This window comes from Eucalyptus grandis, chromosome 1 (genome assembly GCF_016545825.1).
Source record: "Eucalyptus grandis isolate ANBG69807.140 chromosome 1, ASM1654582v1, whole genome shotgun sequence".
Taxonomy (NCBI): Eukaryota; Viridiplantae; Streptophyta; class Magnoliopsida; order Myrtales; family Myrtaceae; genus Eucalyptus; species Eucalyptus grandis.
Genome location: NC_052612.1, coordinates 49,759,164 through 49,779,896, shown reverse-complemented (window position 1 = coordinate 49,779,896; position 20,733 = coordinate 49,759,164). Strand labels below are relative to the sequence as shown.

Here is a 20,733-nt window from a genome sequence, read left to right as displayed (position 1 = left end):
TGCAAGAGGGAGGCAAAGGGGTGTCGGCATCGGCGTTGGGCGCGTAAGCGGAGGTGGAGGCGAAGGTGACAGAGGCAATCGGCAAAGGGGCGTCAGCGTCGCGAGCGACAGAGGCAATTGGCGGAGGGGTGTCGGCATCGTGGTTTGCTAGAAGAAAGGCGCAACTTCGAGGACGAAAGAGAGATAGAGTGTGGACTAGAGGTCACGAGAGGGAGGTAGAGGCTGTGTTGGCATCGGCGTTAGGGGCAAGGGAGGCAATCGGCGAAGGTGGAGGGCTTTCAACGTCGCATTTCGCTGGGTGGGGGTGATGGAAGCGAGAGACTGAGAGGAGAGAGAGCATCATAGTGTTTGCAGAGGAGAGCTAGCGTCAAAGCGGTGGGCCAGGAGAGAGGTTGGGACGACGTGGAAACAGACATATGTCATGCTCTCAATGGTTCAAAGCAAAATTGTGTGGCACTCTTAGAGTATCTACGAAGACGGAATATTGGATACCGCAAAATGCTATCGAATGATTATACTAATTTCGTCTTGCAAAAGCATAGGTCTTTTTTGTGCATGAATTCCTTTATGATCTTTTATTAGTGCCCGTCTTTTCTTGGGTCATTTTCCTTTTTTAGTAAACTTAATCGTATATTTTATTGGGAGGGCATAGCAAAACCCAATATATTTTGCTTGGGAAGATTGCGAAAAAGGCCGCTCAAATATGAGTTTCTCTTAATATATTTAGTTGGACTCACTTTTACTCAAAAGCAAACAACCATCCATCATTTCACAAGCATCGGTCATGAGATTTCACTTTAAGATATTCACAAACTATTCCTTAATTATGAGATTTATTTCCTGAGATATTCATCCATCGGTTCTGATACCATATAAACTTACCATAATGAAAACACAATTTTTGTTTTTCTTCTAAACGAATATGATAGTGAATTTTTTTCCCAAATTTCTAAAATCGCTTCTAGCTCTAGGCCTTTTACTTGTTAGTCTTGGTAAAGCCCAAGATAGAGTATTTTTTTTTTTAAAGGAGGCCCTCGAGAACGCAATATAAAGACTCCTTTATTTTTGAAATTTCATAAACCTAAAATAAAACTAAACTAAATGATAAATGAATAAAAAGAAAAGCCAAAACAAAAAAGTGACCTTTGAAAAAAGGGGAAAAAAGCCTTTTCAATATTCTTTGATTTCAAAAAGACAACATCAATCATGTGAAAAATCAAAACAAATAGAAAAAAGCCGGCTATTGGAATTGAACCGATGATGTATTGGGGGTATCTGTATTTATAGAAGCGTTAATTTTCATGCTTATCCTAATTGTTGGTTTAGTTTATGCATGGCGAAAAGGAACATTGGAATGGTCTTAGTTCCCGAATTCCATAGAATTTCCGTAGAATTTCATAGAATTTCCATACAATAAAAAAAAAGTGAAAAATAATAATATTAAGACGGTTATGAATTCCATAGAATTTCCCTTACTTACTCGAACAACCCAAAATTCAGTTATCTTTCCTGAGATATTCACACATCAGTTCTAATACCATAGAAACTTAGTACCCTTCACCTGAAAAGATCATCAAGAGGGAGCTCAAGTCCAAGTCTCTTAACATATCTGGTTAGACTCATTTTAAATTTAAAATAATGAGTTATGGGCCAATTAAGATATATTAACTACTCAATACCACATCAATTTGGTAGAGTTATAAGTAATTTAGATCTTAGAACTATGTGAGCTTAAATTTAATAGTGTTTGACTCTTTTATTACAAACTTAATTCGGTGGTGTAGAATTCAACTTTACATAAATCATGAGATATATGTCATATTATTTATTTTTCATATATAATTTAATGATTTTTAGTCAAATGAAAGTTGTGAATTCAATAGATTATAGAGCTAAGGTCGAATTTCAAAAACTAATTTAGAGATGATTTGGCTAAATTCAACATCAAATCTTTAATTTTTGAGTCCGAGCGTTAATGATAAATTACCATTGTTGACACCTAAATTTTTGTTATATATTTAAGATTTAATTGCATAAAATTAAGGATTAATTTTAAATCCTTAAGAAAATATTAAAATTGCGTAGCACATAGGCCCACCTATAATTTTATTACATTAATCGTAATAGAATTAATTAGAAAGGATATAAAAAAAGGTAAAAAAAATTAATTATAAAGTAAAAAATAAAAAGGTCAAGTCTCGCTATTCTTTCTTCCCGCCTAGGCCTAGCCTAGCCTCTTCCTTTTCTTTCTTTTTTTCTTTCTTTTCCCTGACTTGGCCTTCCTTCTTCCCTTAGCCCAACCATTTTCCTACCTCCTTTCTTCTCCTCTTCCTTCACGCCTCCGCAACACAGCAACGTATAGAAGCAGGGCAAGGCAGGGCTGGGGAGATGGCAGTGCAATTTCTAGGTTGGGATTAAGTCGACAGGCCAGTTGGCCGTGGCAGAGGTCATGGTTGCTTGCCAATGGCCTTCAAAAGGAGAGAGGGAGAGAGAGGCTGAAGGGGGGAGGGGGTGCTTGCTCATTGGAGATGGAGAGCCGATAGAGATAAATGTCAAGAGAGTGAGAACTAAGATTGAATAGAGAGTGGAAGGGAGCCTTGGCCATGTGCGAGCTCCATCCAACGACCTCTCCCGATAGACGTCCTTAAGTCTCGAAGCATGGGGAAAAGTATCAAAAGTCCTAAACCTATTGCATTAATACCAACTTAGTTATGAATGTTTCAATTAGACCAATTTAGTCTTAAACCTTTTTACATTGATATAATTTTAGTTCATCCATTCAATTTAAATAAAAAATTACTGATATGAACACCTGTCATCCCACATAGTATGATCGGTACTAACGTTAATATTTTTAATAACATTTTAATAATTTTTGAATTTTTTAAATGATTTTTTCTCCTTTCCCTTTTCTTTCCCTTTTCTTTTACGGTGGCCATTGTGAACCATTAGCCACAGCCATGGCCGTGAGGGTTAGCCTTACTTAAGTGAGGTTGCCCCTATTGGCTACAAGCGACACTAGGCCATGCTTGGGTGAGGGCAAGTGTTAGTCATCCAAACAAGGCTAGGTGAGGCCCCCTCGCTAGATTTGCCGAAGCCACCCCTCACCCAGGCTAGGGCACCCTTGCTACACCTTGCCTAGCATCACTTGGGGGAGGGCGAGGTCCAATGAGCCTCGTCGTGATGAGACCAACACTCGCTTAGGTGAGGGTTAATTTTGTTAAGGAGGCTTTCTCTCACCCAGGCTGAGGAAAATCCCACCATTACCTAAGCTCGCTAGGTCTCACCCTCGAGCAAGTGAGGCCAAGCAAGGCCAACCCTTGCTCAGTTGAGGCGCGGTGAGGCCACTTTGGCCTAGGCAAGGGTTAGCTGGTGCTTGCCTTCACCCAGGCATAGCCGGCCCTCACAGGCTATGTCCTATGGCTAGTGGCCGGTGATGGTCACCGAAAAGACAAGGCAAAGAAAAGGATATGAAAAAAAGAATATATATATATATATATATATATATATATATAGTTTAAAAAATATATTAAATAATTTTAAAATGTCCACATTGCCATGTGGGACGGTCGATATCCACGTTAGCAATTTCCAGCCTAAATTAGCCAATGGACTAAATTGTTATAAATGTGAAAATATTTAGTATTAAATTGATCCAATTCAAAAGTTTATGACTAAATTGACATAAATACGATAGGTTTATGAAATTTTTTGGTACTTTTCCCCCGAACCATATAATCATGGAAAATGCCCTACTTCTCCCTTGCTTATTAAGTTTGAGAACATCGAGTTGAACTAACAAGATTTTGGGCAAATCGTGCAAAGACCAAACTAATTTGTTGCCAATAATGTGGATTTAGAATTTAATATGCCGGGTTTAGGCCATGAATGACATTGAATTTGAACCTGGAAGTGGTATTCCGAATTGCTTATCAACCATTTGACATGTGCGAGCTCCATCCAACGACCTCTCCTAATAGATGTCCTCAAGTTCGAATCGTAGAGAAAAGTATCAAAAATCCTAAACCCATTGCATTAATACCAACGTAGTTATGAATGTTTTGAATTAAACCAATTTAGTCTTAAAGCTGTTTGCATTGATATAATTTCAGTTCATCCATTCAATTTAAGTCGAAAAATATTGATGTGAACACCCGTCATCTTACGTGGTATGATTGGTACTAATGTTAATATTTTTAATAATTTTTTGAATTTTTTAAATGATTTTTTTTCTCCTTTCCCTTTTCTTTGCCTTTTCTTTTTACATTGGCCATTGTGAGCCATCAGCCATAGCCATGACCGATGAGGGTTGGCCTTGCCTAAGTGAGGTTGCCCCTGTCGGCTACAAGCGACACTAGGCCATGCTTGGGTGAGGGCAAGTGTCAGTCATCCAAACAAGGCCAGGTGAGGCCCCCTCGCTAGATTTGCCAAAGCCACCCTTGCCTAGGCTAGGGCAGCCTTGCTACACCTTGCCTAGCATCACCTAGGGAGGGCGAGGTCCAAAGAGCCTCGTCATGACGAGACCAACACTCACTTGGGTGAGGGTCAGTCTTGTTAAGGAGGCCTTCCCTCACCCAGGTCGAGGCAAGTCCCACCATTGCCTAAGCTCGCTAGGTCTCACCCTCGACCAGGCGAGACCAAGCAAGGCCAACCCTTACTTAGTTGAGGCGCAGTGAGGCCGCTTTGGCCTAGGCGAGGGTTGGCCGGTGCTTGCCTTCACCTAGGCACAACCGGCCCTCACAAGCTATGTGTGACGCCCAAAATTTCATTAGTTAGATTGAGCATATTTGAGACTATTTCAAAAAAAAAATAAATAAATAAATAAATAAATAAATAAAATATTAAATTAAATTAGATTAGATTAACTTTACCGCGATGGTTCACTTTGTACGTGGGGAAAAGAGAATGAGAGAGAGAGGAAATTTTCTTCCTCCCCACGTAGCATCCAGTGTAGTCGAAAAAGGGGGAGGCTACACATTCTATTTCACTTTTCTTTTCTTTTTCGCTCTCTCTCGATCCCGAAGAACCCACCCTTATCTGCGTTTTCTCTACTGAGACACATCGCCTTCCTTTCTTCCCACTTCTGTTTGTCTCCACCGAGCTCGACCTCATCTCGGCCTCTCACGACTGGTGCCTCCATCAAGCAGCGAAATCGTCACTGCCCCATCCCATTTAGAGCTCCCGCTGCCGATCGCGAGCACCCAACTCGCCTGACGTTTCCTCCCTCTTCCGCCGATGAAAGATCCAAGCAAGTGGAGCTATCCTCGTGGTTTGAGTTCATGAATCCGCCCTACCTAGCTCTGCATGTTGATTTAGGGCTTGGTTGTGGCGGTGAGGGTGCAAGGGACGGGTGATAAAGCGCTATTCGTAGCTGGGGTTGGGGGTAGGTGATGTGAATCGTTGCGGAAGGATCGTTCTACGAAGGCCCAGATGGTGCAAATTGCAAACCTCGACCTCCAATCAAACCTGTGATTGGCAACCTCGGTATGAACGTGACCCGTTGACGAACACGTGTCAACCAACCAACGTTATAGACGCCACGAGCGAAAGAATTCGCTATCTCGCTCGATAAGTCGAAGAGAATCTTTATTAGGTCAAGTCCTCAAAAGAACGGTAAAAAGAGAACCTCTCAATTCTTTTCCTCCAAAAAATAAAATATCTTCGTCCTCAAAGAAATTTGACAAATCCTTTATATAGGCTGCCACACAAACCCTAAAAACCAACCCTAAAAATCTAATGCGATATATTCTAAAATATTCCTATTTTAGAATATTCTTAAACAAGAATATATATATAAATTGACTTGGTCAATTATTTGGTGACAAGATAATTAAATTGCACCAAGATTTCCAAGATTCTTCAAGATTTGATCCAAGGTCATCTTCACGCCAAAGATCACGAACCATGACGCCAACAGCTTGCTTGAATTGTTTGGCCCGCGCTCGAGTAATCGAACCAGTAGGAATAGACAATGGGTCCCTAGCACCTCCTCCTCGATATGACTCGATGTCCACATCATTCCCTCCCCCGTGCAAAGGATTTGTCCTCAAATCATCACTAGCATCAAAAAGAGTCAAGTCAGAAACATTAAATGTGGCACTAACGTCATACTTACCTGGAAGATCAACAACCACATAAATAGAATCTCTACCATACTTAGACCTAGGCAATCCTAACACAAAATCCATAGAAATATCAATCCAAGGATGCGTTGGAATAGGTAATGGTGTATACAAGCCATGCGGTTTAGTTGTAGACTTCGATTGCTTACAAGCAATGCATCTCTCACAAACACGTGTGACATCTCTCTTCATATGTGGCCAATAAAAATGTTCATACAGCACTTCATAAGTCTTATTAATGCCAAAATGCCCCATTAAACCACCACTATGAGCTTCTCGCACCAACAATTCACGCAAAGAACACTTAGGCAAACATAGTTTGTTTTCACGAAAAGATAACCTTCATGCCTATAAAATTTATCAAATGCAGCGTGTTCACATGCTTCATAGACTCTCCCAAAGTCATCATCATCAATATATAAGCCCTTGATATGCTCAAAACCTAGACACTTTGCTTCTAAAATAGTTAGAATCGCATACCTTCGAGAAAGTGCATCGGCTACCACATTTTCCTTACCTTTCTTGTACTTGATCACATATGGAAAAGTCTCAATGAACTCCATCCATTTGGCATGTCTTTTATTCAACTTTTGCTGTCCTTTCAAGTACTTCAAGGTCTCATGGTCGGTGTGGATCACAAACTCCTTTGGCCATAAATAATGTTGCCAAGTCTCCAAAGCTCGCACTAAAGCATACATCTCCTTATCATAGGTAGGATAATTCAATGTTGCTCCACTCAATTTTCGCTGAAATAAGCTATGGGACGCCCTCCTTGCATCAACACGGCTCCAATTCCTGTACCAGAAGCATCGCACTCTATCTCAAAAGTAGCACTGAAATTCGGCAAAGATAACAAAGGAGCATTAGTTAACTTATCTTTTAGCAGATTAAAGGCTTTCTCTTGCTCTTCTCCCCACGTGAAACCCACGTGCTTCTTGATAACCTCAGTTAAAGGTGCGGCAATGGTGCTGAAATTTCTCACAAATCGTCGATAAAAACTCGCCAATCCATGAAAGCTACGCACCTCTCCTATGGTCTTAGGCGTTGGCCATTCACGGATTGCTTTAACCTTTTCTTCATCAACCTGTATACCATTAGCACTAACAACAAATCCTAGAAATACTAATTTGTTGGTAACAAAAGAGCACTTCTTTAGATTAGCGTATAATTGCTCGGCTCTTAAAACCTGCAAGACAGCTCGCACATGCTCAATATGGTCATCAGGACTTCGGCTATAAATCAAGATGTCATCGAAATAGACAACCACAAATCGACCAATAAAAGCACGCAAAACATGATTCATAAGTCGCATAAATGTGCTTGGTGCATTAGTTAATCCAAATGGCATTACTAACCACTCATATAATCCATACTTGGTCTTAAATACAGTTTTCCATTCATCACCTTCTTTCATCCTAATTTGATGATAACCACTTTTCAAATCGATCTTAGTGAAAATACAAGAACCATGCAACTCATCCAACATGTCATCTAATCTAGGAATAGGATGTCGATACTTTACCGTAATATTATTGATTGCTCGGCAATCGACACACATTCGCCAAGTTCCATCCTTCTTTGGCACTAACAAAACAGGGACGGCGCATGGGCTAAGACTCTCTCTCACATGCCCTCGTTCCAATAATTCACTAACTTGTCGCTGAAGTTCCTTTGTCTCCTCGGGATTGCTTCGATATGCGGGTCGATTAGGTAATGGCGCACCAGGAATCAAGTCAATTTGATGTTCTATGCCTCGAATAGGTGGTATCCCTCCAGAAGTTCATCGGAAAGACATCTTCAAATTCCTGCAATAAAGACACAATAGGACTAGGCAAACTTGGGTCAAGATCGTTAGTAGAAAACAAAACCTCCTTGTACACAAGTACAAGTATTGGTCGATCTAGAACTAAGGCTCTCCTCACTTCACTTGATTTTGCATAAAAATTATTTTGCCTCTTTTCTTTCCTCTCTTCTTTTCCCTCGCTTTTTACCACAATCTTTCTCTCGGCCTCTCCTTTTCCTTGTGTCTCAGACACACCACGCAAGCCCTCGGATTTCTCACATTTTCTCTCTCTCTCGGCTTCTCGTTGTAACTTTAATTGATCTTGATACACCTCACTAGGTGTCATTGGTACCAAGGTATAAGTCTTTTGATTCATCACCAATGAATAACGATTAGTATATCCATCATGATGTACCTTTCGATCATATTGCCATGGTCTTCCAAGCAAGATATGACCCGCTTGCATAGGTACAACATCACACTCTACCTCGTCCTTATATCTCCTTATCTCAAATGGAATTCGAACTTGCTTCGACACTTTCACCTCACCACTATCATTTAACCATTGAAGTCTATAAGGCCTAGGGTGCTTTGTTGTCTTCAAGCCCAACTTATCCACCATAATACAACTTGCCACATTCGCACAACTACCTCCATCAATTATCATACTACAGATCTTACCATTCACCACACACCTTGTATGAAACAAATTATCTCTTTGTTGGTGATGCTCCTCCTCCTTTACTTGCACACTCGAGAACGCCTAACCACCAATAAGTCTCCTTTTATAGCCACTTCTCCATCACTACAATCCTCCAATGGTGGCATCTCATCATCATCTTCTTCCCTTTCACTTTCGGACTCAATAACACCATGTCCAGTCATGATCATCACCCTCCTATTAGGGCATTGATTCGCCATATGACCCCTGCCCAAACACTTAAAACATTTAATTTCACGAGTTCTAGTGTTAGGATTTTCGGTTTTACCTGAAACCGGATTCGTTCCAACTTTACCGTCCCTCTCCTTCTCCTTTGAGGTTTCGGTTTTGGTGTTGTTTCCTCTCCAATTTGGCTTCTCATCTCTCTTCCAATTGGATCTCCAATTCTGACTTGAACCTCCTCCACTCTTGTGATTTCGGTCCAACTTCAATTGCCGCTCAACTTTGATGGCTTTGTCCACCAATTCCTCCAATTCAACATAGTGTTGCAGCTCTACCACCCTTGCTATGTCTCGACTCAAACCACTCAAAAATCTTGACATTGTGGCCTCACGGTCCTCCATCACATTAGCACGGATCATGGCAATCTCCATCTCCTTGTGATACTCTTCCACGCTCTTATTGCCTTGTGTGAGATTTTGTAGCTTTTGAAACAAATCTCGGTGGTAATGACTAGGTACAAAACGCCTTCTCATCACCGCTTTCATCTCATCCCACGTCTCTATCGGTCTTTCACCATTGCGCCTCCTACTAGTCACAAGTTGATCCCACCAAATTATAGCATAATCAGTAAATTCAACAGCTGCAATTTTTACCTTTTTGAGCTCGAGTATCGTTGGCAATCAAATACCATCTCCATGCGTTTCTCCCACTCTAGATACGCATCGGGATCATACTTCCCTTGGAAGGAAGGAATCTTCATCTTGATGTTGCCAAGTTCATCATCTCCTCGGTGTCTAAACCTTCGGCCTCCATTCCACCTTTCAAATCGAGCATCTCGATCATCCTCCATGTCGGCCTCATCATCATCATATTGTCGTTGCCTTCTATGTTGTGTTCTAGAGGCATCTCGCTGATGTTGTGGCCTTCCTCGGGGTATCTCTCGGTCACCATCAACCCTCATGCCATTCCCCATCATTCGGCCACTAAGCTCCTCCACTACGACCCTCAATTGCTGGATGCTTTCCACGAGCGCTTCATCCCTTCGTATGGAGTCAACCTCCCGTTGATTCACGCTTTCTTCGCGCGACATATTTTAGACCTGCAAGTAAACGTTAGTCTAAAAAAATCCTCACCAATCGCTCCCTCACGTGTTTTCTCTTGAGATGTTTGTCACTCCTCTCGTGTTTAACTCAAGTCTAGGCTTTTTCCACCCTCAATTAAGCTTACACACTCTTGCCTTTTTCCTCTCGTATTCTCTTTTCACAAGCTCTTTATTGGACTCAAAACCTGTCTCTCAACCCCCTCACGACAATCAATCAAACTAATCAAACAAGATTAGATCACTATTGATTTTGTTTCAGCAAGTAACAATTTCAAACCAACAAGTACAACTTTCAAAATTCCAATTGAAACGCAAATCACTACTGATTTTGTTTCAATTTGGTCTACTAACAAACGAGTCGCCTTCTTGATTTTTTTTTTTTTTTTTTGTTCGGCTAATTTTTTTTTTTTTTTGCCGAATCTGTTTTTTTTTTTTTTCTTGCACACTTTTTTTTGTGCGTTTCCTTTCTCTTCTTTTTTTTTTTTTTTTTTCTTTTTTTTTTTTTTTGACGAACTCGATACAATTTAAGATGCTAGAAAAGAAAATTTAAAACTAACAGACAAACAACTACGTATGGAAGCACAAAAGCAATATGATCCCTAAATTAGCTAGAATCGAAACCCTAACTCAATAAATCTCAAATTGCTGAATATCAACAGAAAAATTAAAGATAAATAGACCTTGTAGAAGCAAGCTCGATACCAAACTGATGTGAATCGTTGCGGAAGGATCGTTCTACGAAGGCCCGGATGGTGCGAATTGCAAACCTCGACCTCCAATCAAACCTGTGATTGGCAACCTCGGTATGAACGTGACCCGTTGACGAACACGTGTCAACCAACCAACGTTATAGACGCCACGAGCGAAAGAATTCGCTATCTCGCTCGATAAGTCGAAGAGAATCTTGATTAGGTCAAGTCCTCAAAAGAACGGTAAAAAGAGAACCTCTCAATTCTTTTCCTCCAAAAATAAAATATCTTCGTCCTCAAAGAAATTTGGCAAATCCTTTATATAGGCTGCCACACAAACCCTAAAAACCAACCCTAAAAATCTAATGCGATATATTCTAAAATATTCCTATTTTAGAATATTCTTAAACAAGAATATATATATAAATTGACTTGGTCAATTATTTGGTGACAAGATAATTAAATTGCACCAAGATTTCCAAGATTCTTCAAGATTTGATCCAAGGTCATCTTCACGCCAAAGATCACGAACCATGACGCCAACAGCTTGCTTGAATTGTTTGGCCCGCGCTCGAGTAATCGAACCAGTAGGAATAGACAATGGGTCCCTAGCACCTCCTCCTCGATATGACTCGATGTCCACATCAGTAGGTGCGACGGATTATTGTCCCTTTGTGATTGTGGTGCTGCTTTGGAGTCTTTAGTTTAGGAGTAAACTCTAGGAAGCTTTGCATATACAATTCGTGAGTTGAAGTGTTTGTTGGAGCCGGGATTGATGGCTGAAAACGCTAGTTCTTGATAGAGTAGATTCTGGCTTTGGTGGCCCCGCCGGTGAGTCGGGGTATCGCGTCCTATCCAATCGACAACCCACCAATCCATGTTTTTCTCTCTGTCCCATATTCTCTCTTTTCCTCCCTCGACTTGAATGGAATAGAGCTTTGATGTCACTGTCTTGAACATATATGGGTTAGCCGAGAGTCTGAATAAGAGCTTGAGGAGTTATATGGGAGAGGAGGCTGTGAACGAGAAGGGGGTGTGCGAGAGAGAGAGACAGAGAGACAGAGAGAGGGAGAGTCTGTGAGAGATGCAGACTAAACAAGTTGAGGATAATTCTAGACTTGATGGTTCTGTTTTGGGCTCATTTGGGCTGGTCGTAGGGTTGAACAGATGTTCGGTGACTTGCGCGCAAGGCTTGTGGATAGTATGGTATAGGTCGGGGCAAAAAGAGAGGCCGTGGTCCCTCGTTGTTGAGTAGGAAATACTGATGAGTTACGAAATAGGCTTGTGTGTTAATTGAGGAAGATCGAGAGTTTAAATGTGGCTTTAGATGGATTTTTCAAGTTGTTGATGGTGAATCGCTAGTGGTTAGCACCCATTTAGGTGCTATACGTGTGTGGCCGAGTCTAAAAAGGGAGTTCGTGAGAAAATTAAATAGCTAGGAACCATTGAGTACAGATGATAGAATTTATAGTTGATCTGTTCAGTAAGAAAAACCAGCTGAGGGTGCCGGTTTACCGATTTTCTGTTGTCAAATACATTAAAAATTTGATGGATTTATCTTCTGAAGAATTGTGCATTACTTTCTGATCTCTAATTTATATTTAATTGGGATTTTTCTGAGTTGAATTGATCCTCACGAAGGCTTGAATTTATGTTGTTTGTAAGCTGTCCAGAATAGTTAAATCATGACCTCAGTGTGCATCTGAATCTTAATAGAATTTTCGAGTTAGGATAAGGACTTGATTTCTTCATGAAAGTAGTAGGAGACATGTAGATGCAAAACATATCAAAATTTGAGAACAAACCGACAAGTTTTGGCTGGTGAAATGATTTTTCTTTTGTAGGTACTAAACCTAGAATCTGCTGCAGAATTTTAGAAAGAAAACAGAAATTACTGCTCTTAATACGTTGAGATACAGACTTAGGTTTCTTCAAGGAAAATGTTAATCTAGGTCCCTTCTATAACCTACTGAAATTTCATAATATTCTGATAAGGATTGATATACTTTCTGTGTCTATGAACAAAACTGCTCTTTTTAGTCCATAGACTGCTTGATCCAAGAATATGTATTAGTTGTTGTCTCTTGTACTTGATTCTTAATTTGCTGAGATTGGTGGTACTGCAACAAAGGAATTGTGAATGTGTGAAGTTGGCTAAGAGCCAACATGAGACCCCGGGTGTCGGGATGTCTGGAGAGGGGTAATAAGGAGTAGTAGTATTATTTTCAGAGGTCTAAGAAGGGCTGAATAGCTTCTCAGGGGATCTCGTGATGCCAGGTTGGGTGCGAGGGGGTTTAGGGTGGAGTGTCGTCTCCCCCTAGGTGATTGTTGCAGCTAGATTTATGTGGATTTAGCAAATTGATGAATTGTTTATCTATTTGTCTTGTTATTGGCCAACTCCAAGTTAGGATTAACCGCCCACTTGCTGATTTTTTCTTTAAAAACTCATACTTGTGTCTTTTCTTCAGATTAGAATGTGACCGAGGAGCGCTCGATGCGTGAAATTTTTTTGTTTTGTCATTCTATTTACATACTCGATAGGAGGCGAGATATTTAGTGTTTATGGCTCCTAGTGTTTTTGTAGAAATCTCCCTCCTTAGCATCATCTCCTGATGTATGCAAAAACAAAGTTTTTGATAAATATAATCGAGTGTAGTTTAGTTTCTTATGATTCAGCTTGATTGAAATTTATTTTACAACTCTTGAAGTACAAACAAGTCAAGTGAAATCAATATATATGAGATCCAGGGTGCCACACTATGGCCTATGGCTGGCGGCCGGTGATGGCCACTGGAAAAAGACAAGGCAAAGAAAAGGGATATGAAAAAAATATATAGTTTAAAAATTCAAAAAATATATTAAAATAATTTTAAAAATGTCCACATTAGTGTCAATTATGCCATGTAGGACGGTTAGTATCCACGTTAGCAATTTCTAGCCTAAATTAGCCAATGGACTAAATTGCTATAAATGTGAAAATATTTAGTATTAAATTGATCCAATTCAAAAGTTTATGATTGAATTGATATAAATACGATAGGTTTATGACTTTTTTGGTACTTTTCCCCTTAACCGTATAACCATGGAAAATGCCCTACTTCTCCCTTGCTTATTAAGTTTGAGAACATCGAGTTGAACTAACGAGATTTTGGGCAAATCGTGCAAAGACCAAATTGATTTGTTGCCAATAATGTGGATTTAGAATTTAATATGCTGGGTTTAGGCCATGAACGACATTGAATTTGAACTTGGAAGTGGTATTCCGAACTGCCTATCAACCATTTGACAAAATGCTTGAATGAAGCATTGAATTCAATTTCATAAAATCGATTCTTAAAATCTTTGTATTTTCTGGAAAAAAAAAAAAAAACTTTGTTTTGCGCTAAGTTTGTTCTAATATCGTTACATTATCACTGAATTTAGCGGCATATCGTTTGATGATGCCCGAGTTGGCCATGGATGAACACGTCTTTGGCCCGGAAAATCCATACCCCTCTCTAGAGTAGGCCATGGTTAGAAGCCTCAATCCTTTCCTTTTGTCTTGGCATGCATATATGTGTTGGAATGGCTTTCGTTGCAATGTGTTTTTTTTTAGTCGCCAATGAGATTTGGCGTTGGTCGGAGAGGGGTGGCCAACAATAGAGTAGTGGCCAGGATTGGTGACTGGTAGAGGTGTTGATGTTTTTGGACTGGAGAAGAAGATTAGCAGGCGTCGTTCGTCGTTGGTTGGAGGACGGCTCGTTTCGGCGAAGCACCAAGGAAGGGAGTCCTCGGTGTGGCCTCGTTGATGTCCAAGGAAGAAGACGATGCAGAAAGAAGAAAATAAACAATTTTTTTTTTTGTCGAAGAATAATAAGAATTACAAATAAAAAAAGAAAGGAGAAAAAGAGACAGAGAAAAGGAAAAGAGAGTGATAAATGACTATACGTTGGGCTTGTTTAGTTTTAATTAGACTAAATGGGCTTTGGGCTCAAACAGGTTTAATGAGTTTGGGTTTAATTGGGGTTGGTAAATTCGGGCTGATTTTTGCTTTAAACGTGCTTGGGCTGAGTTTAGTGAGATGGGCTTAGTGCATTTAACTTCAATAAAATGGGCTTGAAGGGTTTTCTTTTCGGAATGGGTTAGTTTTAGACAAACCCAATCGTGTTGTCATTCGACAAAAATTGAAACCAAAATTGAATAAGTCTCGAGGTCTTTACAATAGGGTCGTTCTATTTACCCTCTTAATGGGCCAGAGCAAAAAGCATTTAAACCTAAACAACCCATAAGAATTACATGGGCCAACATTTTGCCTTATACATTATACATGATACTTGATTACATTCGAAGATCATGATGACTCAGGCGGTCTCTTTATCAAACTATATGCAACGCCGATGCTACCATGAACATGAACATGGCCTACTTTTATTCTTCTACCGGAGGCCCAACATCAGAAGAGCCGTGCAGTCTCCATCATCTATCTAATGGCACGCCCCAAAAGATTGGCTTCCGAAAATACCTTCTGCTTTCGCCTTTCATCCGCACTCCATTCAAAAATATTTTAGTACGGCATCCCAGTCGTCCCTAACCACAAAAAGTACAACTGAAATTGAGAAATGACTACATGGAATAGTTCCATAACGACACGTATGCATCCAGATTCCCGTCGTCCTCTCCGCCGTACCCATCTCCGCCGCATTGTGGTGGAGGCAAGAGCATCCCCTCCGCCATATTCGTGAGTAACCCCGGCATCCCGAAGACGTCCTCGTCGTCGTACAGCATTCCCTCCTCCGAAGGCGACTTCTTCTCGTACCCCGACATCACGTCCTCAGCCTCGGACTCCGCCGGCCGGAACGCCTCCGCAGCCTGGGCCGCCGCCTGCTGTATGTCCTTTGCGTCCGCCGACGCCGGCGCGGGCAGCCGCCACGCGGAGTCCGCGAAGTTGAGGCAGGCGGACCGGCCCCTCAGCGCGAGCGCCGCCACGTCGTGCGCCCTCGCAGCCATCTCCGCGGTGGGGAAGGTGCCCAGCCAGATCCTCGACTTCTTGTTGGGCTCGCGGACCTCGCAGACCCACTTGCCCGAGCTTCGCCGCCGCACCCCGCGGTACACGGGGTGGCGCGTCTCCTGGAACTTCTTCCGCCCGGCGCGCTTCTTCGGCTGGTGCGACGCCAGGAGCACCTCCTCATCAGAAAAGTTCCCGGGCACCATAGCACTCCTGCCATCGGACAGCGGCGACGAGGAGGACGACGCTTCAGCAAAGTCGAGGCTGCAGGAGCTGGGATCGGAGTAAGAAGAGAAGAAGTGGTTCATTGGAGTACGTCTGCGCTTGAGTTCTGGAGTGGAAGTGGATAATGTGCTCGTGCTGGACTGCTGGTTTTTATTGTGAGATGAAGGTGGAGTAGAACATGTGCTTGAATTGGGAGCGGAGGGAGTGAGTTCGGGTTCCTTTATATGAACGGGGATTGTCAGGAAGAGGACACGGGATTAGGAGGATCCAGTCTGTACTGGGAGTTCCTTCCTACGGAGAGGACGCAGAAAAGCCAGCGTCACTGTCATCGTCATGGCTGCAAAGAATCTAAGTGACTGGGACTCCAAGTAAAACCCCGCCAGCTGTTCCAAGTTGAATGCGATTCAGTGTGCGCCACGTGTGGGATTTGGATTTGGTGACGTGGCAAGTGGATTTGCGTGGGCGGGGGGGGCTTCTTTTAAGGTTTTGACCGAGTAAAAGAGAGCACAGTTTTTTTGTTTTTTTGTTTTTTTGTTTTTATTGGAGGGAGGGAATGAACGGGCGACAGGGAGGAGGACGGAGGATGGGGAGGTGACGAAAGGTCAAAGGTCCCAATCAAGCGCCATCACTTTGACGCCCACTTGAGCCAAGTGTGTATCTTCTGACGTACGGCTCGGCACGATTTACTCGGCGATTCAGTCCCACTTGATGCTTCTTTCTTTCATTTTTCACGCCCCGCCCCTTTTTTTCCACCAGAAGAATATTCGATGCCTATTTTTGGAACACCCATGCAGATGGAAATATACCACGAAATGCCGTTGAATAATTATGCAAATTTCATTTGTCAAAAAAATGGGTCATTCTATGCGTAAATTCCTTCGATAATCGGCAAATGAAAGTATAGGCAATGTCTATTTGTCATTTTTGGTGGAAATTTAGATTTTCTTATCAGTGCTTGGGTTTTCTTGTTTTTTTGTTTTTGTTTTTTTGTGGATATACTTGATTGTTTATTTGTGTTTAGCTAGCTTTGTTATGATTGTTGAGCAAGGGCAACACAAACAAGTTGAGGAACTCATGAGTTATTTGAGCTCACTTTGCCCAACACACAAACCCAAGTTGCAATCCTTGTCCCCTCTACGTCAAATTGGTCGGTTGCCATCAATAATCAGGATGTATTTAAGTTGAGATTGAGTATTGAGTCAAGATGAACTAAAATGTCCATGCATTGAAGTGGCCCACATGTCTAATTACCAAATTATGATATATAATTCATAGATACATAAATCACGAGATATATTTGATATTATTATTATTTTTATATAACTAGTGGATATCAATAAAATAAGAAGTGGAATTAGACAAACTAATTTGGAGATTATCAAGCTAAATTCAACATCAGATCTTTAATTATTGAGCTAAACTATCATATATACAGTTGATTCAATTCAAAAAAGTTCCTAAATGAAATAAAAAAAATAATGATTAAAAAAAAACTGCACACACGGAAAATCCATCGAAAAGCTGGTAAAAAATCGGCGAGTTGATGATGTGGCCGAAGGAGCTGCTGGGAAAGCCGCGAACGATCGGGGAAGGCCGCAGGTGGGGGACCGAACCGACAAAGTCCGACGTGGCCCGGATAAGGAGCCAAAAAGCCGACAAGACGTGACTTTCCAAGTGACGTCACGCGACTCTCGAAACGCGGTTTTGGGTGACAGTTAATTAACCGCTAAGCTCCCTCTGCCGCCACACGGGGGGAGGGGTGGCTTGGCCGGTGGTTCGCACGCGGAAACGCGTGGACCAGGTCGCCTCGCTTCGGGGGCCCGCAAAAGGACGCTCCTCCACCTGTCTATAACTGTCATAAACCGTAGGAAGTTGACGAGGAACGTGCGTGTGTCCCCATCATCTCTCTCCCCTGTTTCCCCTCTCTCCATCCATCCTCCTCTCGGCATTTTTCCTTCTTTTCCTGAGAAAACCGAACAACAAGTGGCGAAATCCGTGGCGAACAGCGCAGCAGAGTATTTGGAATTTTAGGGTGTTTTTGACCTGTTCAGTGGGAAAACGAGAAGACGGGCCGGGGGGGAGGACAGAAAAACTCTTGAACACGTGACCATTTAGGGAGTGATTTTTGGGAGGATATGCACGAATTTGTGGCTTTTCTCGGATGAGGAGGTGTCGATCGTCTACTTGGATTGAAACAGGTGCGGCAATGGCGACAAAGCCCAAAGGACCGAGTCTTGACTACCGATTTTGGAGCGGATGTCCAATTGACTCAGTCCAAATTCTTGGCGAGGATCTCATTTTCTTCGTTTTGTTTTGGTAAGCGGGTGGGAGGGGTACAATCTAGATATTTTGGTTAAGGACTTTTCGTTTTTTTTTTTTTTTTTTTTTTTTTTTTTTTGCATTTCAAATTTTTTTTATTAGGATTGAGATTTGCTTTGATTTGCTTGCTTTCTTCCTCAGAGGCATGCCGTGTCATGCTCGATTGATGTGGGCAATCAGGAACAACAGCCTGATCCTCAACCCGATCTTGCTACTTTGGAAAACCATATCTTATTTCGTAAGAACCTATTTTCTCAAATAACTTGGAAACCGAGTTAGATTCAATATCCTTCTCATCATCTTCATCTTTCTCAATCCATGTAATTGATTCATTTCCTATTACACTAGTAACTTCATCAATATTCATGGTTGCTCCTCCAGACCAAGATATGAAATCAAATCCTTATGAACAGAGGTTGTTCAACCAAACAATCCTCCTCAACATGTGTCTACTCCATCTAAACAAATTTTTTTTTTTTCTCGTTGATGACATTCACTTATTCTAAATGGTCGGAGAGATTTGATGAATTTCATACTTGATTAAATGCCCAAGCTCTCACCAATTAGGATAAGTATGATGTCCATTTTGGTTTTGTCACAAGGTTTACAGGTAGACTCAAACATGTGGCAATCGATAACATAACAAAACCAGGTTTAATTCTTACTTTCATCAGACTTTAGTCATGCCATCTCCCTCATATACCATTTTTTCATTGGAAAACCTTCTGATCTTCATGAGCTCAAAAGGAGAAAATTCTTCAAAAGAAAATGTTCTCTCTCTAGAAAAGGCACCTTGATAAACATTATCGAGAAATGTTTAAACTCTTCTATGGTATTGGACCCGATCCAAACCTAAAGCAAGTCTTCTGACTTCTATTCCCAAAGAATTATTCTAACAGGTTGATAGATCTTTTCTCAATAGACAAAGGAGAATTTCAGATTTGGGAGAAATACAATAAGAAATCCATTTGTGCCTTGAAAATTTGTGCTTAAAGCGCCAGATGATCCAAACTTATTTCATAGAAAATAGAGAACTTGACAAGGTCTGTTCTCACAAAAAGCTAAATATCAAATGCTTCAAGCAAGACTGTGATGGTTTTTGTGGAAAATCTTTCAGGAAAAAAAAAGCACTTTAAAGTTCTAGATAAAAAAAAATCCAGACATGAATCTAAGCATTTTTGGAGAAATAAAGATGACGATATCTACGCAAAAGGAAAGATCGCTCGAGTTACAAGAAATCAAATCGATGCTTCATCTACAATCAAAAAGGACATTGTGCTAAAAGTTGTCCCCAAGCAAGTAAAGGTCAAAACCATCTTATACATCATATGGAGAATTAAACTAGAATTTCACTTGAAAATGATGATATTGAATCCTTATTTTCTACGGAAAAAGAATCTTCTGAGCAAACTCTTTGTATTATCCCTTGTTACCAAACTCCTAATGAAACTTATTCGGATTTAGATTCTGAAGACATTTTTCACATATCTCTCACTTCTTCAGAACAAAGCAATACATATTTTTAAGCCAAATTTATTGTCCTCATTTTCCTATGAAAATCTTCACTTCAAAATTTGTCAATCCAATTACTGTCATTGCTCTCATAGACATTTGAGCAAGTTCTTTAATTTTAGATACTAAAGTTCTTCTTGAAGAATATTGGATTTCCTGTGTTCGATATTTCAATTCTACCTCAAGAGATACTTTTTCTACAAATCTAAGAATTACCTCAAGAACTATCCAATTTTTCCCTAGTGTTCCATAATCACAAAAATCTTCGGATCCAGTCTCCCCAACAAAAATTTGATCATTGGTTGGGACATCATGACTTAGATTTCGCAGCTTCGTATCATTCCTAGAAAATGTCTTAAGTATAAGGACCAATTCTCTGATTTTGTCAATATCCAAAGACTTTTTTTCCATTCAAATGAATATGTTAGATCCAATCATGCAGAAGCTGTTAGAATCTTGTTCTGAATCTCATTCTGAATTCACTCAAAAATGTTTTCGTCCTTTATGGAAAAATTCGAAATTCTCTGTCCGCCTTCCCTTAAAAAAAAATAAAGACATCAATCCAACCAAAGCGAGTTACATGGGAATGAACCTAGAACATCTTATTGCTGCTCAGAATGAATGCTCAGAACTGCTGCAACAAGGCCTTATTGAAATTTCAAATTCTCAATGGGCTTATGAAGCCTTCTATGTCAACAATCGAGCCGAGCAAAACAGAGGAAAGATGCGGCTGATAATAAACTATTAGCCTCTTAACATTTTCCTTTAAGATGACAAATTTCCTCTACCTTCTAGAAATTTCATTTTTACTGGATTATCAAAGGCTCATATCTATTCCAAATTTGATCTTAAAGCTAAATTTTGGCAATTGGGCATCCATCCCGAAGACTTTCCCAGAACAGGGTTCTGTATCCCAAACCAATATTTCCAATGAAAAGTTCTTCATTTTGGCCTAAAGGTGGCACCGTCCCTTTTCCAGAAAGCCATGTGTCGAATTTTCCAACAAATATTGTCAAGTGCAGTGATATACATTGATGACATCCCGCTCTACAGCTCTGATGAGGAATCTCACTACCAACTTCTTGAGCAATTTGCAAAAATCGTGAAAAAATAT

The 20,733-nt window shown here is 40.8% G+C and overlaps 1 protein-coding gene across 1 annotated transcript; it reads right to left on the bottom strand.

The window, feature by feature from the left end:
* Positions 1 to 14,773: 14,773 nt before the first annotated feature.
* Positions 14,774 to 16,090, bottom strand: LOC104449076 (dehydration-responsive element-binding protein 1B). The gene has a single exon (XM_010063097.3). The coding sequence runs from the start codon at positions 15,869 to 15,871 to the stop codon at positions 15,182 to 15,184; it is 690 nt and encodes a 229-aa protein (XP_010061399.1). The 5' UTR covers positions 15,872 to 16,090; the 3' UTR covers positions 14,774 to 15,181.
* Positions 16,091 to 20,733: the final 4,643 nt, after the last annotated feature.

Excerpts from the sequence above, each read along its gene's own strand:
- LOC104449076 (XM_010063097.3), bottom strand. The coding sequence starts at position 15,871 with ATGAACCACTTCTTCTCTTCTTACTCCGATCCCAGCTCCTGCAGCCTC.